The following is a 26,875-nucleotide window of genomic DNA, read 5'->3' as shown; positions in this document are numbered from 1 at the left end:
TGTAGTAGTTTTGACATAATCCTGCTAACAGTTGTTGTTGTTGTTGTTGTCCATTCGGCTGCTCCCATTTTGTTTGGGGTCGCCACAGCGGATAAAGCCAGAGCCACACTGGTATTTGGCACAAGTTTTCCGCCGGATGCACTTCCTGACACAGCGCCAGTGTTGTTCTCATTGCTGTCCATTCGGCTGCTCCCTTTTTTTTTCTGTTTAGGGTCACCACAGCGGATACAGCCAGATCTGCACTGACATTTGGCATAAGTTTTATGCCGGATGCCCTTCCTGACGCAACTCCAGTGTTACCTGGAGAAACACACAGCCACTGGTGTTCCAAAGAGGTCTCCCATCCAAGTACTAACCAGATCCTGCACTGCTTAGCTTCTGAGTTCTGATGAGATCTGATCTCTAAAGTTATCATACATTTTATAGTCATGTTTTAGGGGTGACTAAAACCAGCAGATCCATAGACCTTAGCAACCTCGATGGAACACATTCAATAGATCAATTATGTATGTTGGTGCAAACCCACGAAGAGACTTAAAAACAAACAATAAAATCTTAAAATTAATTCCAAAAGGAACTGCAAGCCAGTTTAGGGCTGTAACAATAGGGGAAATATGATCTTGCCTGCAAGAGTCTGTTAAAAGGTGAGCAGCAGCATTTTGAACTAACTGCAAGCGTGAAAGAGAAAACTGGCACATTATAATGCACTGCAGTAGTCTAAATGTGTTGTGATAAAAACATGAAAACGACATTCAAAAGTCATAAAAGGTAAACCAGGTTTAACCTGGGATCAAAGCCTAAGCTGGTACAAACTAGATTTAAAGATGGAAATGACCTATTTTTCCTTTGAAAATCAGTCAAATTTGACACCAAGATTAGTAACTGTGGTTTTATGAAAAGGCTGCAGAAGGCCCAGGTCCAATGGAAGAGCAGCACAGACACTGCTGGATTTGAAAGGAGTCATCTGCATAAAAATGGGATAGGTCATATTTAAAAAAAAAAAAAATCAAACCCAAAGGGAGGAGGTACAGGGAGAAGAGGATTGGGCCAAGGACTGAACCTTGGGGAACTCCACATGGGCAGAGGATGACAAAGTCATATAATATGGATATTAAAATTTCTCTTTCAGTGACATCACAGCTAAAACTCTACAAATCACTCAACTTCTGATGGTTATTTTAAAGCTATCAAGCCATCTTTAATTTAACCATGTTAGTCCCATTGAGATCTCTTTTGCAAGGGAGACCCAGGCAATTCTAAAGTTTCCAATTCACCTAACCTGCATGTCTTTAAAAGTGGGAGGAAACTGGAGCACCCGGAGGAAACCCACGCAAATATGGGGAGAATATGCAAACTCTACACAGAAAGGCCACAGGTGAGAATTGATCCCATGACTTTCTTGCTGTGAGGCAACAGCGCTAACCACTAAGTCACCGTGCTGCCATCTTGACACTTGCATGAATTTGATCCCATTGCACTGGCATGCAATTTGTCATGCCAATGAGTAAACCCGTCGTAAACAGTGAGAGGTTGCATGCCAGTACGCATAGAAAATTAAGCGTACCATCTAATGTCACGCGTTGGCACGATGAATTGCGTGCCAGTGTGGGGATCAAATTCGTGCAAGTGTCACGGTGGCTTTACACACGTATCCTTGGTAGCCAAAATTTTATCCAATTCTACAATGCACCGCACAGCACGAGACCCTGCAACTCATCTATTCCTGCAAGATGTTGTGCAAAAAGCGGGTGAGAAACACACGGGTGGAGTGTGCAGTGTCGGCACAAACCATTCGGAGGAAGGGGGTATCAACAGTAGATGGCGAGTATGCTGTGGCTAAACCGAGCCCGGAACTTTGCAACTTGTCGTTTGTATGTGCAGCTTGTCTTGCTGCTTCAACAAAATAGCTAGAAAGCTATATGGACTGCATTTATATAATGTTTTTCCATCTGCATCAGAACCTCAAAGCGCTTTTCAATGATGCCTCATATTCACATGGATGTCCGGTGCTGTCATGTAAGGTGCTCACTACACACCAGGAGCAACTGGGGATTAAGGACCTTGCCCAAGGGCCCTAAATGATTTTCCGGTCTGGCTGGGTTTTGATCTGAGGATCCTCTGGTCTGCAGCCCAACACTTAACCACTAGACCATCACCTCCTCCAGTGAGAAATGAGAATGAAATATATCTCATTTCTTATTTGAATTTTGATTTTGCTTCCTTTCTAAGTAGTCCTTGCATTTTCTTTCTTCTTTTTGTTTTGTAATTCTTCCTTTATACGTATTTCTATTTTGACAACACTTTTATTGTATGAAAGTGTATAGGCCCTATGAGAAGATGTATGCTTTTCTATATTCTGTTTTATTGAGTTCAATAAAAAAGCTTGTCTTGCTGCTGATAGCCACAAGATTCAGGAAAGAAGAACCAGGGCTGTGAATCCTCAAGAATGACATGAACTGAGTGCCATGAACTTACATTGTATGTTAATTCATATTACAAGGGCAATTTCCCAACTTCAAAATTTTACTGCATTGTTTGTTCTCTGTCTCTAAGAAAAAAATAGAAATAAAAAAATCCCTCCCTCATCACTTTTTTCTGATGTAAAAGATGATAAACTAATTTGTTTTTATGTGTTGTATGGCTGGGGGGGCCTGGCTGCCTTTTGTTTCTGTCTTCTGTACTGTCTTTTGTTTTTCCTTCCAGGTGGTGCGCGTTTGGGACTGAGTGGCTGTGTGGCTGAGTTTTCAGGACCTCACCCTGATCACCTGAGGCTGATCAAGTGCAGCTCGTCAGGACTCACAGCTGTGGTGCATCTACACGGATTGGAGCATGGTGGCATTTAAGTCTGGAGTACACAGTGTGTATTTGCCAGAGACTCAACCTTGTGACCAGACGGGTGAGATCGTCGTCTCGAGAGCCATCTCATCATCAGTGGATGCAGAGAACGTCCAGGTTTGATGCATGGTCTGTGAAAGAGGAGGGGGTGAGGTCTCACGCTTGTCAGCACACTTCCTGAGGTACGTTAGGTTTTGTGACTAACATTTGTACAGTCAATAGATGTGGTGTCCCTCACACCTTATTGTATTGAGCTGTTATGTTAGTCGTTTAATCAGCTTCCACTGCAGTTGAGTTTGTGAACAGGGTGTTCCATGCCTGCAGGGTGGGAAGCTGATAAGTAATTAAGCCAGGAAGTGTTTGCTGTTTGTGTACACCTTTGAGTGGTCTCTCTGTGTGTGGACTCACATGATGATTTCTTCTTTCACAGACTCAGTTTGTCGCGGCCACCTGGGGGGTGTCGGCGGGGTCCTTGGGTCCGAACAGTTTCTGGCTCCGGACCGTTTGTGCTGCTAGGAGCGCACCGTAATCCACCACGCCAGACCGCGCACTCATTTTTTGTCTTTTTTCACATCACTGTTATGTCATTAAATTTAGTTATCCTTTGTACCGTGCTCTGCTTATTTTATACTGGGTCCTTCAAACGCTGGTCGGTTCTCCGGGCTGCGTCCGACACATAACATTATGGGGCCTAATGTTTCTTCCGGCTTCTTTGCAGTGAAACTTTTTGAAATCTGCATTGTGTGTGTGTGTGCATATATATATATATATATATATATATATATATATATATATATATATATATATATATATATATATATATATATATATATATGCTTCTTTTTTTTAATAAGTTTGTCATCCTTGACATCACAAAAAAGTGATGAGGGAGGTGGGCATAAAAATTTGGTGGGTACATGCCTTGGAGGAGTACTTCGCATAGGTTCAAAGGCCAGCGACCTTGACCTACTTTTCAAGGTCACCAGTTGTCACAACTGTCAAATCCTTTGCCACAACGTAGCTCTGCACCTTTTGCTCGTAGAAACTTCATACTTGGTGGGTACATGCCTTGGAGGAGTACTTCGCATGGGTTCAAAGGCTGGTGACCTTGACCTCCATTTCAAGGTCACCAGTGGTTGCATTTGTTTTGAAGACTGGCGACCGTGAGCGACTTTTTATGGTCACTGTTTGTCACATCCTCTAAATAAATATTATGCCAATCTCCAATTTTTTCATTGTATATCCCAGTTTCCATCAAACACACAAGGCTTCAACCAAATACCCACCCCATACAAGTACATATTACTGCACTTTGCATGGAAAATAATACTGCGCGCGGGGCATTTCGTGATGAATGTCTCTAGTTTATTATTATTATTTTGTTAGAAACAGTCTGCACACACTGGGTGACACAAGCAACAGTCGCTTAGCAGTAGTTTCACTGCAAAGCAGCCTTAGAAACAGTTAGCCCCCCCAAAAAAGTTTATCGTCCTTGACATTGAGGGAGGTATTTAAAAAAAATTATCATCCTTGACATTGATGAGGGTGTTTTTTTTTTTCGCCACCTAGCGCTCGGTAAACTTCGGCCGTCTTCGGCCACAGCATACTCGCCAGTCGCCACCTAGCGGCAAATCCTGCGTCGACTGGTTTGTGCCGACATTGCACACTCAACCCGTGTGAGTCTCACCCTTGCAAGACTAGCTCGATTTAAAATTTAAGTAAGAGTAAATGTCTTTCGTCTGCCCATTACATCCAGAACGTTAAACCGACCTGTAAAGTCTAGTTTATTATACGGACGAGTGTTTCGACCTCGTTTGCGCGACAAGAATGGACCAGAAGGAGAAGGCTAATCTGCTACGTGCTACTTTAGCTAACAGCAGCCAGGCCTCCTCATTCACGCCGCAAAAACACTCCGAGGAGGTGAGACAGATACTGATTTCCATCGAAGCTAAACTGACCGGGATGGACGGAAGATTATCGCTCATAGAAATATTGTACCAGGAGTTTCAGGCGCTACGTGAGAGTCTGGAGTCTGTCAGCAAACACAGTAAATCTCTGCAGGACTCCGTCAGCGCGATCAACAACAAACTGACAGTGGTCACGCTGGAAAACCAGCAGATGAAGGAGAATATTCTGGAACTACAAGCACGCGGTGTGAGAGACAGTTTTGTGTTTTCTGGGCTTAAAGAACGTACGATCGAGGACCCTGAAAAAACTTTGAAGGAGTTTATAATTGAAGAATCTGAACTGCCAACAGACAACGTGGACAAGATCACGTTTAACTGTGTTGACAGGCTCGGAACAGGGATACTGCAGGACACTCATCCACCAAACAGCGAACCAAAATTTCAACATTATGAGGAAAACGTTTTGGTCCAAAGCCATCTGAAGGGGGCGGGTTTTGGACAGGACAGCCAATTCCCACCCGAAATCCTGGAAGGAGGCAGGAACCTTTTCCCAGTCACCAAAGAAACTCGAAATGAAGGTACAAACTGCTTTCAAAAGTATGAATGAACTGTATTTTAGGAAGAAATGTCTTGTCACACAGGTAACGCCTTTTTAGTATTGCTTGTCTTTTTGTGCTTCATGCTTATTGTTTTCCTATTGTTTAAATTCCATTAATCTTATCCAAGCAGGAAGTTTACTGTAGTCAGGCATTTAGAAAACACTTTACACACCTGTATGTGTGTGTACACACACACAAACACACACACACACATCTATATATATATATATATATATATATATATATATATATATATACGAGGGCTGTCAATAAAGTAAGGGTCCTTTTTATTTTTTTCAAAAACTATATGGATTTCATTCATATGTTTTTACGTCAGACATGCTTGAACCCTCATGCGCATGCGTGAGTTTTTCCACGTCTGTCGGTGACGTCATTCGCCTGTGAGCACTCCTTGTGGGAGGAGTCGTCCAGCCCCTCGTCGGAATTCCTTTGTCTGAGAAGTTGCTGAGAGACTGGCGCGTTGTTTGATCAAAATTTTTTCTAAACCTGTGAGACACATCGAAGTGGACACGGTTCGAAAAATTAAGCTGGTTTTCAGTGAAAATTTTAACGGCTGATGAGAGATTTTGAGGTGATCCTGTCGCTTTAAGGACTTCCCACGGTGCGAGACGTCGCTCACCGCTCTCAGCCGCCGTCGTCAGCCTGTTCAAGCTGAAAACCTCCACATTTCAGGCTCTATTGATCCAGGACGTCGTGAGAGAACAGAGAAGTTTCAGAAGAAGTCGGTTTCAGCATTTTATCCGGATATTCCACTGTTAAAGGAGATTTTTTTAATGAAAGACGTGCGGACGGGTCCGCGCATCGGGACGCAGCCGACGCGGTGTGGCGGCACAGGAAAAACACCTCCGTGTTGATAACCATTTGTAAAATCCAGGCGGCTTTTGATGGCTTTCAGTGGAGTGAGTATATGAGAAACTGTTTAACAGGCAGGACATGTTCCAACTTGTCCTTAAGGCTTTCAACAGAGGTGTTTTTCCTGTGGCGGAGCATCGCGGCGGCTGCGTCCCGACGCGCGGACCCGTCCGCACGTCTTTCATTAAAAAAATCTCCTTTAACAGTGGAATATCCGGATAAAATGCTGAAACCGACTTCTTCTGAAACTTCTCTGTTCTCTCACGACGTCCTGGATCAATAGAACCTGAAATGTGGAGGTTTTCAGCTTGAACAGGCTGACGACGGCGGCTGAGAGCGCTGAGCGACGTCTCGCACCGTGGGAAGTCCTTAAAGCGACAGAATCACCTCAAAATCTCTCATCAGCCGTTAAAATTTTCACTGAACACCAGCTTAATTTTTCGAACCGTGTCCACTTCGATGTGTCTCACAGGTTTAGAAAAAATTTTGATCAAACAACGTGCCAGTCTCTCGCCAACTTCTCAGACAAAGGAATTCCGACGAGGGGCTGGACGACTCCTCCCACAAGGAGTGCTCACAGGCGAATGACGTCACCGACAGGCGTGGAAAAACTCACGCATGCGCACGAGGGTTCAAGCATGTCTGACGTAAAAACATATGAATGAAATCCATATAGTTTTTGAAATAAATAAAAAGGACCGTTACTTTATTGACAGCCCTCGTATATATATATGAGAAGGAGACAAAGTCAGAGAGGAGATATTGCAATGGTTCGAACATGCAGAGGAGGGACCCAGGGTATACAGGGAGAAGAATGCTGAGGATGGAGCCACCAGGCAGGAAGAGAAGAGGGAGGCCAAAAAGGAGGTTTATGGATGTGCTGAGGGAGGACATGCAAGTGGTTGGTGTGACAGAGGAAGATACAGAGGACAGGGTGAGATGGAAACAATTGATCTGCTGTGGCGACCCTTAATGGCCTGGTCACACAGCATACGACGATTCCGGAATGAAGGGAAAAAAGTAAAACAATCATAATCATTGATAAATGGTGAGCGAACGAGCTTTTTCACCGAATAGTATGCAAATCAAGAGTGCAAAAGGAATGAAAGAGGAATAAAAGGAAACTAAAGCTAACGATCTCCACGCTTTAAACGAAATGCGCCTGGAGCCACTGCTGGAACAATGTGTGTCTGCATCTCTGCGTTCCAGGACTCGGTGCTGGGATGGAGCTCATAGCGCCTGAGTCCTGGAAAAACTGCAAACAGAAGCATGTGATCCAACACACTGTGGAGATCTGTGCGCACGTCGGTGGATCCACGTGCTCTGGTTCCTCGTCCAGAACAAAAAGTGGGATCATCTCCTTCGTCAGAATCCTCACTGTCTGGTTCAGAATCTGACGACATGCTGCGTGATCTGTCTTGCTCCAATTGTTAAAAAAAAAAAAAAAAAGTGCCCGCTCAACATTCATAAGACGCCTCATTTTTCCAAAAAAAAAAAAAAAAAAAACACCACACTAACCATACATGCTAAATACCCCACCAAAATAACACACACTGCAAACACGGCAAATATTTCTCACATCTCTCAAATACCAAAACTGTTTTTGCTGTCTGTACAGATGAAATGCACGTGTACTCACCATTTTTTGCGTGTCGTTGTGTTCATAGATTTGCTTGCAGCTGCGTATGTTTGCTTTTAATGTATGCATTCTGTCACGTGTGGCCCTTTCCGCACTCCTGCCTTTGTTTTTATTTATTTGTTTATTTTGAGTTGTAGAAATGTGCTCTGTTCTCAAAACGGTAAAGCAAACGGCACTCAGGTTTGAAGATGTGCAGAGGGACACACTGCTTTCTTGTTAGGGCTGGGAGCATAAGATCACACAATTCAGAGTCCTTCTGTGTCCCCCCCCCCCCCCCCCAAAAAAAAAGTAGAAAATATTGCCATTTAAACTCACAAGCTGTAAGTTTAAAATAGTCTGTCTCTTGTTTCACCATTGAGAGTGAGACAGAGGGAGAGAGAGGAAACAAATAGCACTGTCGCTCTCTCTCTGCAGTTTGTTTTTTTTTGTTTGTTTTTTTTCAAAACCCTGGTGTTTCTGATCACCGGGTACTGCAGCTGTGTGATCAAGCAGTCAGTCACACACACGCACGGGTTCGATTACCAGTTCTGATCACACACAGGCGCTGCTGACGCACGCGCTTCACCTTCTTTCCAGCTGATTCACTCTGGATGAATGCATTCAGTGTTTGGATGTGTTGTAGCGCAGTACCACGCGCGCACAAAAGGACTGCCTTGTACATGATTTAGCGACTCAAACACTGGGTTTTCTGTTTTCATATGTCACACCTCTGTGGATTAAAGTTGTTCACACGCAAATGCCCGCTGCTGCTGGAAGTTTTTCCATACTTGATGGCTCAAAGTCACGCTTCTGTAAACTGCCGCCTTGTTTGCACAGATGGAGGTACAGTTTGCTCTGATCACAGCAGATGACACGAAATAGCTCCACGGAAACGAACAAGGCTGATTGTGCACCTGCAAAGCCCCCCACTGTGAACAAATACACAGCCATCAACGATCACTTCCTCAAAACCTTTGAACTGTCAGAAAGGGCCAGCAGGCTCTTGTCTCTGCACAGGACAGCAAGCCCTTCAGAGTTCATGGACAGAATGCTGCAGCTCCGGCTGTACTTTTTGTACAGCAGCTCTCTCCTCATGTGCGCACAGCGCTGGAACAACACCAAGATCACAGACTGCCGTGCACTGGTGAAGAGTTCGACAAATTCTTCCTGGCCGGCCAGCACCACAGCATGACCGTGGCAGCACTCGCCACATTACACGCAGCGGCAGAAGCCCCAACAAAATGCACCTGTGTTCGTTGTCCATAACATACGCCTGCCCATAACCCCACCGCCACCATGGGCTACTCAATCCTAGGGATGCACCAATCCACAATTTTTCACTTCCAATCTGATCCCTGAATTTGGATATCTGCCTATACCGATACTTTTCCGATCTGATACCAGAGCTCTGTTTGCTTTAATATTATTATTATCATTATTGTTGATTTTATATGAGGATTTCCTTAAAAAGGAGACCTGAAAGTTCAGCTACAATTTGTATCTAAGATGAAAGCCTAGATTTGATGTTTTGGTGAAAGAATTAAGTACTTTTTATAGACTTAAAGAGAAAAGACAGCACTCTGTCTGTCTGTCTGTCTCCCTCCCTCTGCCTGTCTCCCTCTCTCTCTGTTTGTCTGTCTCTCATTTGCTCCCTCACTCTCTTTCTCTCTCTCTCTCCCTCGCTTGCTCTCTCTTTCTTGCTTTCTCTCTCTCTCCCGTCATCTCTCTCTTTCTTTCATGAAAACAGCAGTTTCCATGCTGCGCAAACTTCAAACTTTATGGAAACACAAAGGCTTTCAACTGACAGAATCTCTGTTCGCTGTCCTCCTCGGCTGCACACTGAGCTGGCTTTTATAGTGTTTTACATCTTCGGGACAGTGAAGCTGCTAACTTTTAGCTTTTTTGCCTCTAAACGCAGCTAGAACACTGCGGAAGAGAGTTCTCTCAAACAGTCCGGCTTCAGAAACCTCCCCTCTCCTCCCGCTCAGCACTAAACAAACAGAGAGCAAACAACAGGAGTTGAGAGGATTCACAGTGGCTCTTCTCCAGTATCAGAAAATGTCATGGGTTGGATTGGTATTTTCCAATACGTGAATTACGTCAGTATCCGAACCCGATACCAATCCGGGATTGAATCGGTTCCATCCCTACTCGATGCACAACGTTGACAGCAGCAAACCGCTCACCCACACGACTCCACACACCGTCTGCCATTTGCCCTGAACAGTGAAAACTGGGATTTAGTGCAGCGGATAACTGAAAAAAATGCTTCAAATGGTGATGCAAGCACCAAATTTGGCACACATACTCCTTAGACATTACTCTTTTAAAAATGCCGGGTACCCACGTGAACTTTCAATAGGCGGCCAAGAAGGGGTCAATTGAAGTATTACACAGGGGTCAAAATTTAAAAATGCTCCAATCATATTGAAAGGTATTCCATATTATTTGTCTGATCATAAAGATTCCAAAAAGGTATAGTTTGGACTATCTGTGAATGAATGGTCGGTAGTTATGGGGTAAAAACAGCAAGAACACAGAGAAAGGTCAATTTCAGTTTGTACAGGGGTCAAAAGTTAAAGTTGCTCCAATTTTAGCAAATCCAGCTAATAGGATTAATAAATGGAATAGTTTTGACTGTGTTGCGTGCTTGGTTTGCAAAGTAAAGGTTAAACAATATCAGCATCCATTGGATTCTATGACATGTGACATACGAGGGCTGTCAATAAAGTATAAGTCCTTTTTATTTTTTTCAAAAACTATATGGATTTCATTCATATGTTTTTACGTCAGACATGCTTGAACCCTCGTGCACATGCGTGAGTTTTTCCACGCCTGTCGGTGACGTCATTCGCCTGTGAGCACTCCTTGTGGGAGGAGTCGTCCAGCCCCTCGTCAGAATTCCTTTGTCTGAGAAGTTGCTGAGAGACTGGCGCTTTGTTTGATCAAAATTTTTTCTAAACCTGTGAGGCACATCGAAGTGGACACGGTTCGAAAAATTAAGCTGGTTTTCGGTGAAAATTTTAACGGCTGATGAGAGATTTTGAGGTGATACTGTCGCTTTAAGGACTTCCCACGGTGCGAGACGTCGCGCAGCGCTCTCAGGCGCCGTCGTCAGCCTGTTTCAAGCTGAAAACCTCCACATTTCAGGCTCTATTGATCCAGGATGTCGTGAGAGAACAGAGAAGTTTCAGAAGAAGTCGGTTTCAGCATTTTATCCGGGTATTCCACTGTTAAAGGAGATTTCTTTAAAGAAAGATGTGCGGACGGGTCCGTGCGTCGGGACGCAGCCGGCGCGGTGCGGCGGCACAGGAAAAACACCTCCGTGTTGATAACCATTTGTAAAATCCAAGCGGCTTTTGATGGCTTTCAGTGGAGTGAGTATATGAGAAATTGTTTAACAGCTGGATATGTTCCAACTTGTCCTTAAGGCTTCCAACGGAGGTGTTTTTCCTGTGGCGGAGTGTCGCAGCGGCTGCGAGCCGATGCTGCAATCCGTCCGCACATCTTTCATTAAAAAAATCTCCGTTAACAGTGGAATATCAGGATAAAATGCTGAAACTGACTTCTTCTGAAACTTCTCTGTTCTCTCACGACACCCTGGATCAATAGAGCCTGAAATGTGGAGGTTTTCAGCTTGAAACAGGCTGACGACGGCGCCTGAGAGCGCTGCGTGACGTCTCGCACCGTGGGAAGTCCTTAAAGCGACAGTATCACCTCAAAATCTCTCATCAGCCGTTAAAATTTTCACCGAAAACCAGCTTAATTTTTAGAACCATGTCCACTTCGATGTGTCTCACAGGTTTAGAAAAAATTTTGATCAAACAAAGCGCCAGTCTCTCAGCAACTTCTCAGACAAAGGAATTCAGACGAGGGGCTGAACGACTCCTCCCACAAGGAGTGCTCACAGGCGGAAGACGTCACCGACAGGCGTGGAAAAACTCACGCATGCGCACGAGGGTTCAAGCATGTCTGACGTAAAAACATATGAATGAAATCCATATAGTTTTTGAAAAAAAATAAAAAGGACCTATACTTTATTGACAGACCTCGTATGCTACCCTGTAACATGATAACTAAGCATGATACATGATGCAAACTATTCCTTTTTAAAACCGTATTCACCAAACTGACAATTTGCATCACTTTTTACCAAAATTGGAGCAACTTTAACTTTTGACCCCTGTACAAATTGAAATTGACCTTTGTCACTGTTCTTGCTGTTTTTACCCCATAACTCCAGAACATTCATTCACAGATGGTCCAAACTCCAAGCAGTCAGTAACGGTTACTTTTTTAGACCAAGCAGAGGGAAAAAAAAAATATGGAATCATGAAAAACAAAAGAACGCTCCAACACATCACTAGTATTTTGTTGCACCACCTCTGGCTTTTATAACACCTTGCAGTCTCTGAGGCATGGACTTAATGAGTGACAAATAGTACTCTTCATCAATCTGGCTCCAACTTTCTCTGATTGCTGTTGCCAGATCAGCTTTGCAGGTTGGAGCCTTGTCATGGACCATTTTCTTCAACTTCCACCAAAGATTTTCAATTGGATTAAGATCCGGACTATTTGCAGGCCATGACATTGACCCTATGTGTCTTTTTGCAAGGAATGTTTTCACAGTTTTTGCTCTATGACAAGATGCATTATCATCTTGAAAAATGATTTCATTATCCCCAAACATCCTTTCAATTGATGGGATAAGAAAAGTGCCCAAAATATCAACGTAAACTTGTGCATTTATTGATGATGTAATGACAACCATCTCCCCAGTGCCTTTACCTGACATGCAACCCCATATCATCAATGACTGTGGAAATTTACATGTTCTCTTCAGGCAGTCATCTTTATAAATCTCATTGGAACGGCACCAGACAAAAGTTCCAGCATCATCACCTTGCCCAATGCAGATTTGAGATTCAGCACTGAATATAACTTTCATCCAGTCATCCACAGTCCACGATTGCTTTTCCTTAGCCCATTGTAACCTTGTTATTTTCTGTTTAGGTGTTAATGATGGCTTTCGTTTAGCTTTTCTGTATGTAAATCCCATTTCCTTTAGGCGGTTTCTTACAGTTCGGTCACAGACGTTGACTCCAGTTTCCTCCCATTCGTTCCTCATTTGTTTTGTTGTGCATTTTCGATTTTTGAGACATATTGCTTTAAGTTTTCTGTCTTGACGCTTTGATGTCTTCCTTGGTCTACCAGTATGTTTGCCTTTAACAACCTTCCCATGTTGTTTGTATTTGGTCCAGAGTTTAGACACAACTGACTGTGAACAACCAACATCTTTTGCAACATTGCGTGATGATTTACCCTCTTTTAAGAGTTTGATAATCCTCTCCTTTGTTTCAATTGACATCTCTCGTGTTGGAGCCATGATTCATGTCAGTCCACTTGGTGCAACAGCGCTCCAAGGTGTGATCACTCCTTTTTAGATGCAGACTAACGAGCAGATCTGATTTGATGCAGGTGTTAGTTTTGGGGATGGAAATTTACAGGGTGATTCCATAATTTATTCCTCAGAATTGAGTGAGTCCATATTTTTTCCCTCTGCTTGGTCTAAAAAAGTAACCGTTACTGACTGCCACAATTTTTTTTCCTGATTTCTTATAGTGTTTCTTAAAGCCAGATAGTTGCCATTTGAAATGACTTCAGTTTTGTGTCATGTCTGTGATCTGCTTTTTTTCTGCAAAATTAAACAACTGAATGAACATCCTCCGAGGCCGGTGATTCCATAATTTTTGCCAGGGGTTGTACTTATCAGTACTATTTTTTGGTAAGGGAAAGTACTCAGCATATTCGGACTGATCAGCTCAAAGTGTTCCCACTTTTGAGAAGGGCTTCTCTTCCTGGTTGGCTCCATGTTGATCCAAAAGCAGTGATGATGATGACATCAACCAAACCCACATGTTGTTTGTTGTCACAGGTGCCCTTAAGGTGTGTTTTGGGGCGCAGAAGCTTCCTGAAGCAAGTCTTGCGTCAACGACTCATCTCGCGATATGAAGCGATTCATTCGGGACTGAAGCAGTCACTGCTTCATACGTTCTTGCTTACGTCATTTGCTATGCCGCAAAGCAAGCTTTAAAGCAGTGGTTCAAAGAGAACGCAACTTCGAGTTTGAAGCAAGGATCGGAGCTTTGGTGTCAGACTGACATCACTACCTAACCTTAACCTTAATAGCCCAAATAACCCAAATCTTAGAGATACATGAACCCAAAGAATAACTGAAACAAGAAATGCTGTTTGATATGAAGGGAGTTAAAAATACTAATAAAAAAATCTTCCATCAGAGAATTGAACCCATCTCCTGCATGACAGGCGGAGATACTTAGCACTGTACTAATGAGGAGCTAGCAGCACACACAGTGTCACAGAACATCAGTTACAGTGGCTGCCATGAGACTATCCCCAAGATTTAGAGTTACAGCTGCCATAACTGGAACTACTTCATTGAAACAATTACGCTTTAATCAGATATACAGCACATTATAATCCTAAGCAAAGAGGGGTCTGCAGTTACTACTACTGTTATTATTATTATCATGATGCAAATATTATAATTAACTAATAGCAATAGCAACAATGGCATAACTTCAGTAGTTAAATTATTCCACAGAATTGGTGCACAAGCTGAAACTGTTCTCCAGCCTGCTATTCAGTGCACAGTAGGCCAACCTCCTGTGATCACAGGGCATGTTCTGGCACAAATGGTTGAACCAGTTTAACCATATAGGTTGGTTTGGAAGCAGTGAGAATCTTATTAGTCAGTCACAAAATTTTAAAATCTACCCCAAGTTGAACAGGTAGCCAATTCAGATAAGTCAGTACCAGAGTAATATGATCACATTTTCCACTTCTCCCACCATTAAGGAGAATACATTTACTCAAAACACTGTTGTAGACTGAAAAGGAAGCTGCATCATAGTTGAATACAAACATCTATAGCCTAAATACTAACACTTCATCCATTTACCACAATTTTTACCCCCATCCTCTCAAATAATTTGAGTTCCTCCTCTGTCATAATATAACACTCTCATGGACTGATTAATAGACAGATGCAGTACAGCAAGAAATAAACAACCTTGGTAATGAACATAAATAAACAATATATGAGGTTTTGGTCTTGTTTACTTGGAAGATACAATGACCTCCTGTGTTGGTTTCACTGTGTCCTGCAGATGTGCAGCAGGTGTTGGCGGATAAAGGAGGAGTTTCCGATGAACAGCAGGAGTGGTTTTCTAGCTTGGCCCAGGAGTCCCCCCAGATTAAAGAAGAAGAGGAGATCACTGACAGTCCTGAGTTCCTGTTGGCATCTGTCCCAGTGAAGAGTGAAAATGAACAGAATCCTCGGTTCTCACAGCTTCACCAAAACCAAACAGATGAGAATGTGGAGGTGGAGCCTCGATCCAAGAGATCAACTGAACATAAAACCAGTGGACCACAACAATACAAGAGTCCGCAAGACACTAGTTCTTTCACTCCAGAGTGTCCTGAAAGTGATAACACTGGTGACTGGGAAGACACCAGAGAATGCCAGTCATTTTTAAATTTTCTGGAAAATAATGTTCCTGCTGCTGCACAATATAACAGGTTCAACGTTGGAGAGAAACTGCTGTGTTGCCCTCAATGCAGTAAAACATTTAAATTCAACAGTGAACTGTTAAGACACATCACAACGCATACAGGAGAGAAACCATTTTGCTGTTCGGAGTGTGGAAAAAGATTTGGATCCAAGGGTACACTAAGAAAACACAGCAAAATTCACACAGGAGAGAGACCTTTTAGCTGTTCTCAGTGTGGGAAAAGGTTCCATACAAATAACAGTCTAATGAGACACATGAGGGTTCATAGTGGACACAGGCCATTTCACTGCTTGGAGTGTGGGAAAACCTTCAGATTCAGTCACCATCTGAAGCAACACACAAGAATTCACACAGGAGAAAAACCATATAAATGCATAATTTGTGGTAAAAGATGTGCTCAGACATCATCATTAAAGTACCACATGAGATATCATATGGGACCTGCTCAGTTTCGGTAATGTGTTTTGGGTATAAAGGAGATGTTGTAAAAAGAAAAACATGGCAGTTCGCAAATGTTCCAATGCAGTTTTTATACATAGGAGAAAATACAACACAAAAATTTGGGAGTGACAAATCAGCAGACTGTTGAGGTAGCAGCCACAGCTGTTGGATCATCGTTAAGCTCAGCTGCTCATGTCGTTCTTTGGGTTTGAGTTCACACCTGTGTACTGATCATAAACTCACTGGCTTCAAACCATATGCAGTGACAAGCCCAAACATTCTGTGCTGTTTGTTTTGATGACAGTAATGGCACCTTCACACATAATACAAAGTTGGGCGAAAGATGCAGGAACCGGCTGAAAAACCGTGACCGAAAAACAAAATGGGGAACAGCGAAAACGTTCCACTTGCTGTTGGGAGGGACACACAGTCAGACAGGTGTGAACAATATGCAGCAACGGTTTTGTGCACGCTCGTGCGCACAAACATAGTGTGAACACCTGGAACATGTGACACCACATTGCCTGACTACTGTTGGAGAAAAAAAACACACACCAAAAAAAACCCACCACAATTTCTAATATTTAATCTCTCTTATCAAGCGGACAATACAGGTATGATCCTTCTGTTCCTCTGTATATGACCCATGGTCATAGACATACGGTCATGTAATGACATGAATGAAGCAGTGCTCTCTTATCATGTTCACATCTGCTGGTGACCCTCCTCCAACCGGCCCTGCATGTCGAGCAAGTGGTGCGTCGAAGGACACTGCATCATGTGGACCATAGCTGACATGGGTGATGTGACAGTCAGATCGCCAGCTGAGTGTGCAGATGATCAGACAGTGCTTTTCACATGGCACAGCCTGTCGGTGTGCGCGCTGACACGTTTGCTCCTGCCGTTGCAAAGATGATATGTTTTTATGTACTTCCATGTGAGGACAACATGCCCACGCATGTGCCTCATGGTGTAGTGTTGTAAGGTGATGTCCTTCATCACACGGTATGTGTTTTCCAGCTATGGCTTGTGAGTCCACAGATCCCAACATCAGTGGCTGGCGTGGACAGGCCCACCTTGCTGAACGAATTCAGCTCAAAAAAAAAAGATGTCACTCTCTGTTCCTTTATGTGATTATTTATTTTATGTATTTGTTAATGTAATTATGTATGTAATTATTGTTGTACGTATTTATTTAATTGTCCTGTTCTCTGTGTTTTAAATTTAACCCATCGTGCACTGAGCCGCTGTCAGCTGGAACCAGCGAGAGCATAAGTGCCCGCCCACACGTGCATTGAGTGGCGTGTGGCTCATGTTGTTGATGGCACGGCATATGTCCTCCAGCTGAGTTGTCAGTACACAGCGGTCAACTGTTCCAACTGGACATTACAGCTGTCCAGATGGGCGCTGCACTGGACAGCCATTCCATTGCAGCCACCTCAGCCACAGGAGCCAACACTCCTCGTGACATCTGTGTTGCCGGGGGGGGGGCGACACAGTGGCACACCACATGTGTTGCCGGTGGGGGAGGGCTTGCATGACGTGTTGCTTGGTAATGGCACACTCGTGGGGCACTTAGAAAATGTGCTGTCATTCACACAGCCAGGTCGAAAGTGGTGGTCAGCTGCTGTCTACTCTCGTGCTGGCAGCGCAAATGGTCCCACCTTTTCTAAGTGCCCCGCGAGTGGTGTTGGATGTTTGTGCGTGGCACCTGGACTCTGGCAGAGAGTGGGTCAGATGGTCATTCGTCTGGCATTCGATGACATTCGGCCGCTGGTGTGAAGGCTGTCTCGATCGCGTCATTCAGCCGATGATTTCATGCAGTTGCTCGGCTGCGGCACAATAGGTCTGACCTGCGTACGACATGCCATTCAAATGCAGCGAACACGATCAGATGGCAGTGCGACCTCATCATGCCTGCTGTTCAGATGGGTTTCCGGAGTGAGTGGCACGAGAATATAGAGTGCATGTGCTGTGCCCAAATGACTATGGCAACTGCTGTACGAGGTGTTCGAGTGCGGCTCCGATTTCCCACAAGTACCAATTGACTCCTCCGTCGTGCGCCATTCTGCCTCAATCGTGTTATGTGTGAAGGGGCCCTAAGTGATGCCACTGATGAAGTTCTCCCCTTTTGTCAAAGTGGTTTTAATCAGGTATCCTAGCTGGTGAAACCTTCGTCCACTTTTAAAATCTGCTCACTCTGAAGTGTACATGTTTTAAGACTCCTACTTTTTTTTTTTTTTTTTTAAAAAGGACAGTTCGCCTGGTTTATTCACACCATGGAAAGATTAAGCTAGATTCAAGTGTTGCCTCTTTGACATGATTTAGACTCCTTATTCAGTGTAGTAGCTGTAGCACATAGCAGCACAAAATAGTTTTTGTGCTCTTTTCTAATCACAACCCATTTGACAGTCCTACAGACAGCTGGTTTGGTGATTATATACAGAGACCAGACTAGTGGTCAACTCGAGGCACACCTGGCCACATGTGATCCTGTCACTCCTATTAACACAGACCACTTGCTCTTCCCAATTGCAGGGCCTTATTGGCCTTCATCTACTTTCCTTCATACAAAACCCTTAGATTTTTCTCCTATGCATCAAATCAGACACCTGTTTTCTTTTTTCTGAGTGACCCTACTCTCACCTTCTACTTACCCTTTTTATTCTGAACACAGTTGTTTGAACTAGTCCCTGATGCTTTTCCAGATGAAAACCCTCACTCTCACTGCTCACTGAAAGGTGTGAGATATAGGTTCTTGGGCCCAAACAAATCAAACTTGGCACATTGGTCGTCTGAGTGATTAGGGTGGGGGTAAGAGATATACGGCAACAGTAAACTGATTTAAATATTATTTTAGTGAGTGCCAAAGTATATTTTTGTTAGTAGACACATTATTAAGACAGGCACACAAAATGTTGACAAAATTCAACTGACTTGAAGACACCAACTAGGTACCAGATGAACCTTTGTCAACTTTTCCTGTTTCCGCACAATAACTACAGAATGCCATGTCGGATTGATACCATTTCTTGGTGGTGTATTGGAGGAGGCTAGAGGAAGGTTTCGTTTGAAAATGACCATCGTTCATTATTCAGTATTACTAATTTTCATTTCTGTTCATGTTGTCAGATCATTTCAAACTGAACTCTACAGTGTTGTGCTTTATGCACATTTGTATGTATACATAATGTCTAAGCCCCCCCCCCCCCTTTTTTTTATTTTATTTAGTTATGTTTATTTATTTATTTATTAGTTCTCTGTGTCACTTGTGTACCTTCCACTGGTTTGTTAGGGGTGGGCGCCAGGGAGGGGGGGTGGGTGGGTGATTGTTTGGGAGTGTTGTTGCTTGTTGTATTTCTGACTTTCTACTTATATTTGTGAGTGACAGTTGCCACTGAATGAAATAATTGTTTTTGTTCATGATATAATTCAATAAACTGACTTAAAATTTTCCTTGTCTGATTGAAACCATTTTTTGGTGGTGTATTGGGTGAGGCTAGATAAAGTATCCTTGTGAAAATGGGGGACACTACACCACATACTAGTGGTAAAGCGGCAATGTTTCGCTATACAAATGGACCATATACTCGTATATCTTTAAAGTACCAGGGCATTTCCATGCTGAATGGGACAATTAGGCCAGATTTTTTTTTTACAGTGTTTCCCTTGCATTTTCAGTTTTCTAGATATAAAATTAAAAAAAAATCTGGAAACAAAGTACTTTTGCACCCTCTTGGCCCTTTATGGAACAAGTTGCCCACCCCTGCTTTTGGTCCTTCAGACTTGTTTCAGTAAAATGTTTCTTGGGAGCATGAGCATGACTAAAACTTTTCAGCTTCTGCGAGAGACCACCACCACCTTTTTAACCATTGTCCTTATTTTGCCTTTCAGCTTAAGGAGGGGCTCTGCCCCCTGTACTCCCCCACCTTTTTAAGCATTTTTCTTTTTTTGCCTTTCAGCCGAGCCCCCTAATTACAGCCCTCTTAACCCCCTGCGACTTTAAGCATTTTTTTAATGTAGGTGTAAATTAATATTCAGTTTTCAGCTAGTTGACAGTTGGGCTGTACAATATGGCCAAATTATCATATCTCAATACTGTATTGTCATATTAATATGATATATGATATGACTATGATTTGACGCAAAGTGCAGCAACAGTGAAAATTAAACATTCTTAAACAAAACGGTAATAATACCACACGCATTTTGCACTCATCATAAGGTTAGGATACAGTGCCCTCCAAAAGTATTGGAACACTTGGAATTTCACACATTTTAATTTGTTTATGCCATTTCAAACACAAGAAATACAAAAAAAATAAAAATTTCTAAAATTATCTTCCTCACCTCAAACTGAAAGCAAATCTCTAAAACTTGATAATACCTGTAAATAATCAGTTTTATTGCCAGTTTTCTTTAGACAAGTCAGGGGATGGAAACATGAACATTTCGTCACTAAATATGTCTTGGACTTTATTTACATCAGTTATGAAGAAATACAAAAGTTTCACCAAAACATCAAATCTAGGCTTTCATCTCAAATGTACTTTCTGTCAAATTTTAACTGAACTTTCAGGTCTTCTTTTTAAGAAAATCCTCCTCTACACCACTTCATCAGGAAGATGGGTTTTATATTTTTGATTAATTTATACAACCCCTGGCAAAAATTATGGAATCACCGGCCTCGGAGGATGTTCATTCAGTTGTTTAATTTTGTAGAAAAAAAGCAGATCACAGACATGACACAAAACTAAAGTCATTTCAAATGACAACTTTCTGGCTTTAAGAAATCAAGAAAAAAAGATTGTGGCAGTCAGTAACGGTTACTTTTTTAGACCAAGCAGAGGAAAAAAATATGGACTCACTCAATTCTGAAGAATAAATTATGGAATCACCCTGTAAATTTTCATCCCCAAAACTAACACCTGCATCAAATCACATCTGCTTGTTAGTCTGCATCTAAAAAGGAGTGATCACACCTTGGAGAGCTGTTGCACCAAGTGGACTGACATGAATCATGGCTCCAACACGAGAGATGTCAGTTGAAACAAAGGAGAGGATTATCAAACTCTTAAGAGGGTAAATCATCACGCAATGTTGCAAAAGATGTTGGTTGTTCACAGTCAGCTGTGTCTAAACTCTGGACCAAATACAAACAACATGGGAAGGTTGTTAAAGGCAAACATACTGGTAGACCAAGGAAGACATCAAAGCGTCAAGACAGAAAACTTAAAGCAATATGTCTCAAAAATCGAAAATGCACAACAAAACAAATGAGGAACGAATGGGAGGAAACTGGAGTCAACGTCTGTGACCGAACTGTACGAAACCGCCTAAAGGAAATGGGATTTACATACAGAAAAGCTAAACGAAAGCCATCATTAACACCTAAACAGAAAAAAACAAGGTTACAATGGGCTAAAGAAAAGCAATCGTGGACTGTGGATGACTGGATGAAAGTCATATTCAGTGATGAATCTCAAATTTGCATTGGGCAAGGTGATGATGCTGGAACTTTTGTTTGGTGCCATTCCAGTGAGATTTATAAAGATGACTGCCTGAAGACAACATGTAAATTTCCACAGTCATTGATGATATGGGGCTGCATGTCATGTAAAGGCACTGGGGAGATGGCTGTCATTATATCATCAATAAATGCACAAGTTTACGTTGATATTTTGGACACTTTTCTGATGTTTAAGGATGATGAAATCATTTTTCAAGAAGATAATGCATCTTGCCATTTGAGCAAAAACTATGAAATCATTCCTTGCAAAAAGACACATAGGGTCAATTTCATGACATAGGGTTAATGTCAACGTGCAGATGTGATTTGATGCAGGTGTTAGTTTTGGGGATGGAAATTTACAGGGTGATTCCATAATTTATTCCTCAGAATTGAGTGAGTTGTAGTGCTCTCAACACTGACAGCATAATTCACTTTCTTATGAGTATTCTGTTAGGTGCCATGTGATAGGAGCAGTCCCTTTAAGAGTTCGGGTGACGTGCTCTTTTTTGCCTGCCTTTCTGTTGGCGCGTGGCGCCATGTTTGTAGTCCATATATTCTTACGGAGACATGTTGGTAGTCTGTTAATAAAGTCGACTCAAAGAGTCTTAATGAGAGAAGTTTCGGCTCGTCTTTTCATCAAAAGACAACTTCCACACTGGTGACCCCGACGTTTGTCTGCTGGACGTATCCAGATCGTCATGACTGCCAACGCTGTGTCTCTCAAGCTCCCCGAATTCTGGGAATCTTCTGCTTCGGCCTGCTTTGCTCAGACTGAAGCACAGTTTGCCTTGCGTCAGATCTCCTCTGGCGAAACTAAATACTACTACGTAGTATCTGCCCTCGGAAGTTCTACGGCATCAAGAGTGGTGAGCCTTCTTAAAAGTCCTCCTCTGACGGACAAGTATGAAACTCTGAAGGAATACTTACTTCGAACATTCGAACTGTCTGATGCTGAGAAGGCCAATAGGCTTTTCGGTCTTCAAGGGCTCGGTGACAGCAAGCCTTCAGAGCTAATGGACAGAATGCTCGACCTGCTTGGCGACAACAAGCCAGATTTCCTTTTCCTCCACCTTTTCTTACGCCAACTGCCTGCTCATGTGAGAGCTGCTTTGGCCAACGCCGCCAGCACTGATTGCAGAGCACTGGCTGCTGAGGCTGACAAGTGTTTCCTGGCGAGTCAGCAACCCTGCGCAGCCGCCCTTCTCCCTGCTGGTGTTGTATCAGAGGTACCGGATGATCATATGCTCATCGCAGCAGCAGCCCCGCGTCGGCAGCGGTCTTCAGGTGTGTGCTTCTACCATGCCAGGTTTGGCCCCAAGGCCAAACGATGCCGTTCTCCATGCAGGTTCAGTGGAGTGGGAAACGCCACGGCCGGCGCTCACTAGTGGTCGTGAGCGTCGGCCGTGCCGGCAGGCTGCTCTTCATCCATGACTCCGTCTCTGGCCGACGTTTCCTCTGCGACACAGGGGCACAGCGGAGTCTACTGCCTGCTTCACAGGTGGATGTGGTAGCTGACACCCACGGCCCCCCCATGGAAGCCGCCAATGGTAGCCCCATCCGTGCGTACGGCACAAGGCATGTTGAACTGTGTTTTGGGGGCCAATGCTTTAGCTGGGACTTTAAGACTGCCAAAGTAGCCATTCCCCTCTTAGGGTCAGACTTTTTGTGTGCATATGGACTGTTGGTGGACGTTAAAAATCAGCGCTTGATCGACGCCATAACTTTCTGTTTGTATGCATGCTTCCTCAACGACTCTGATGCACTGCACTTCTCCAGCCTGCTCTCTGTCACGGACAGTTTCCAGTGTCTGCTCGCCGAGTTCCCAGCACTCACACAGCCCACTTTCTCCTCTTCCACGGCCAAGCACGGTGTCGAGCATCACGTTGACACCACTGGCCCACCTGTATATGCCCGCGCTCGACGTCTCGAGCCGAACAAGCTTGCCGTGGCCAAGACAGAGTTCGAGTCCATGGAGCGCCTGGGGATTGTTCGTCGCTCCAACAGTCCTTGGGCCTCCCCTCTGCACCTCGTCCCCAAGCCGGGGGGGGGGGCTGGTGCCCTTGCGGGGACTACCGACGGCTCAACGACGCGACAACGCCTGACCGCTATCCAGTACCGCACATCCAGGATTTTTCAGCGCACCTGGCTGGTAAGGTCATTTTTTCAAAAGTGGACCTGATCAGAGGATACCATCAAGTGCCCGTACACCCTCTCGACATCCCAAAAACAGTTGTGATCACGCCGTTTGGTTTGTTTGAGTTCCTGCGCACCCCGTTTGGCCTCAAGAATGCTGCTCAAACTTTCCAGCGGCTCATGGACTTTGTGTTACGGGATCTGCCTTTCGTGTTTGTGTACCTTGATGACATCCTGGTGGCCAGTTCATCACCTTCAGAGCACCTTTCGCACCTACACACTCTGTTCGAGCAACTTGCCGAGCACGGGCTCATCATCAATTCAGCCAAGTGCCAGTTCGGCCTGTCCACCATAGACTTTCTGGGGCACAGAGTCACAAAGGACGGGGTCGTTCCTCTTCCGTCAAAAGTGGAGGCCATCACCACTTTCCCACGCCCACTCACTGTCAAAGCCTTACAGGAGTTCCTAGGCATGGTTAACTTCTACCACCGTTTTCTCCCCAGGGCCGCCCAAATCATGCGGCCCTTGTACGAGGCTCTGAAAGGCGGCAAGCCTAAGCACACTGTGGGCTGGAGCCCAGAAAGAGACAAGGCTTTTGCGGACGCTAAGACAGCCCTGGCTAAAGCCGCCATGTTGGCCCATCCCTCCTCCTCCACTCCAATCGCACTTACCACGGACGCCTCAGACTATGCAGTCGGTGCGGTTTACGAGCAGTGGGTGGATAATGCCTGGCAGCCTCTCGCCTTTTTCAGCAGGCAGTTGCGTCCCAGTGAACGGAAGTATAGCACCTTCGATCGGGAGCTACTTGGGGTGTACCTCGCCATCCGACACTTTCGTTCACTGCTGGAGGGACGCCAGTTCACCGTTTTTGTGGACCACAAGCCTCTGACTTTCGCCATGTCCAAAGTCACTCAGCCATGGTCGGGCAGGCAACAGCGACAGCTGACTTACATTTCGGAGTTCACGACGGACATTGCACACCTTTCTGGAAAGCACAACCATGTCGCAGATTGCCTCTCCCACGCTGTTGCGGGGGCGGTCCACCTTGGCCTGGATTACGACAGCATGGCAGCAGAGCAGGCCACAGACCCGGACGTGCAGGTTTGCCGTTCATCCGTTACTGGGCTGCAGCTGCAGGATGTGGCATTTGGCGACGCTGGCACCACTCTGCTTTGCGACATCTCCATGGGCTCTCCTAGGCCGGTTGTGCCTGCGAAGTGGAGGCGACCTGTTTTTGACGCCATCCATGGCCTCTCACACCCTGGAACCAAGGCCTCACAACGGCTGGTGGCAGCCAAGTTTGTGTGGCATGGTCTCATAAAGGACGTGAGAGACTGGGCGAACACCTGTGTAGCGTGCCAACGTGCCAAAGTACACCGCCACACCAAAGCGCCACTGGAACAGTTTCGAGTGCCGGAACGAGATTTCGACCACGTCAACATCAACCTCGTTGGCCCGCTTCCGCCCTCCCAGGGTTACACTCATCTACTCACTATGGTCGACAGGACCACACGGTGGGCAGAGGCTGTTCCACTGTCGTCTATAACATCGGCTGATGTGGCACGGGCATTTATTGGCACCTGGGTGTGCCGTTTTGGCACCCCATCAGACATTTCCTCGGACCGGGGCGTTCAATTTACCTCTGACCTTTGGAACGCTGTCGCAGGTAGCTTGGGAGTTAAACTCCACCGCACCACGGCCTACCACCCCCAGAGTAATGGCCTCTGTGAACGTTTTCACAGATCGATGAAAGCCTCCCTGTGTGCTAGCCTGAAGGACAGTTCCTGGTCTGACAAACTCCCATGGGTCATGCTGGGCATCAGGACAGCACCGAAGGAAGACCTTCGCGCCTCCTCCACAGAGCTGGTCTATGGTCAGCCATTACAACCCTAACACCACGGCCCCTTGGTCAGCCACATTCCAGCGCTCCAGCCTGTTGGATAATGCCAGGCTGTTTGCTCCACTTTCTACTTCCTGTCACGGTTTGCCGAACTCTCACGTCCCCAGTAGCCTACAGTCTGCTGGCTATGTTTTCATTCAAGCAGATGGTGACCACGGACCTCTCCGCCCGCCTTACGAGGGCCCTTTCCGTGTCGTGGAACCTGGGAACAAGCACTTTGTGGTAGACATTGGGGGCAAACCAGAGTGTATTTCTGTGGACCGCCTTAAGCCAGCTCACCTAGATCTGGCCACGCCAGTTGAGTTGGCGCAACCCCCGAAACGAGGGCGGCCTCTGACTAGACCCCCTTTGCCTTTTCCCCCCGCCCCTCGACCATGCGGCAGGGGAGCCCCGCAGACAGCCACTGAAGGGGCGGTTCCGCCTTCTCCCATGCGGCAGAGCCGCACTGGACGTTTGATTCGCCCCCCACGCCGTTGATACATTTATTTTCTCTCCTTTTCTTTTTATGTTCAGGTGTCCTGTTAAAGTGAATTCTGAGGGGGCATGTGTAGTGCTCTCAACACTGACGGCATAATTCACTTTCTTATGAGTATTCTGTTAGGTGCCATGTGATTCATATAATAGGAGCGGTCCCTTTAAGAGTTCGAGTGACGTGCTCTTTTTTGCCTGCCTTTCTGTTGGCGCGTGGCGCCATGTTTGTAGTCCATATATTCTTACGGCGACATGTTGGTAGTCTGTTAATAAACTCGACTCAAAGAGTCTTAATGAGAGAAGTTTCGGCTCGTCTTTTCATCAAAAGACAACTTCCACAGAGTCCATATTTTTTTCCTCTGCTTGGTCTAAAAAAGTAACCGTTACTGACTGCCACAATCTTTTTTTCTTGATTTCTTATAGTGTTTCTTAAAGCCAGAAAGTTGCCATTTGAAATGACTTTAGTTTTGTGTCATGTCTGTGATCTGCTTTTTTTCTACAAAATTAAACAACAGAATGAACATCCTCCGAGGCCGGTGATTCCATAATTTTTGCCAGGGGTTGTATAAGGTGTACAAGTATACAAGTTGTAGACATTTGCTTTCAGTTTGAGTTAGGAAGATAATTTTAGAAAAAAATGTATTTGAAATGGAATAAACAAAATACATGTGTGAAATATCAAGTGTTACAATACTTTTGAGGACAATTGAGAAACACTGAGGAGCAGCATCTTACATCTCATATATAGTGCAGCAGTTAAGAGAATATTTAGAGTGGAATCCTGCAAATGGTGATACAAGCATCAAATTCGACACAAATAATCCATAGACATGAACTCTTTGAAAAAAAACTGATTGGCCACTTGAATTTTCAATAGGTGGCCAGGTAGGGCTCAACTGAAATACACAGGAGTCAAAATTAAAAGATGCTCTAATCATATAGAAAACTACACCACATTATTTGCCTGATCATAAAGATTCCAAAAAGGTGT

General features: G+C 44.5%; 2 protein-coding genes across 3 annotated transcripts in view; one reads left to right on the top strand and one right to left on the bottom strand.

Moving 5' to 3' along the window:
* csnk2b (casein kinase 2, beta polypeptide) overlaps positions 1–9,394 on the bottom strand; it is a 35,571-nt gene extending 26,177 nt beyond the window's left edge. The window contains exons 1-2 of the mRNA XM_034160133.1: positions 9,381–9,394; positions 6,643–6,645 (exon numbers count right to left, since the gene is read on the bottom strand). The gene's annotated coding sequence lies outside the window, so the exon portion shown is untranslated. The remainder of the gene's footprint in view (positions 1–6,642; positions 6,646–9,380) is intronic.
* Positions 4,511–16,210, top strand: LOC117501284 (zinc finger protein 3-like). 2 transcript variants are annotated; one of them, XM_034160131.1, is made up of 3 exons: positions 4,511–4,929; positions 4,960–5,320; positions 15,023–16,210. In XM_034160131.1, exons 1-3 carry the CDS (start codon positions 4,663–4,665, stop codon positions 15,883–15,885), a joined length of 1,491 nt encoding a protein of 496 aa, XP_034016022.1. In that variant the 5' UTR covers positions 4,511–4,662; the 3' UTR covers positions 15,886–16,210. The 2 variants fall into 2 exon arrangements, with proteins under 2 accessions (XP_034016022.1, XP_034016021.1); XM_034160130.1 differs by having other exon boundaries at positions 4,512–5,320.
* Positions 16,211–26,875: the final 10,665 nt, after the last annotated feature.

This window comes from Thalassophryne amazonica, chromosome 20 (assembly GCF_902500255.1).
Source record: "Thalassophryne amazonica chromosome 20, fThaAma1.1, whole genome shotgun sequence".
NCBI classification, from domain to species: domain Eukaryota; kingdom Metazoa; phylum Chordata; class Actinopteri; order Batrachoidiformes; family Batrachoididae; genus Thalassophryne; species Thalassophryne amazonica.
The sequence above is the reverse complement of the archived record's forward strand: the minus strand, read 5'-3'. Positions and strand labels throughout refer to the sequence as shown.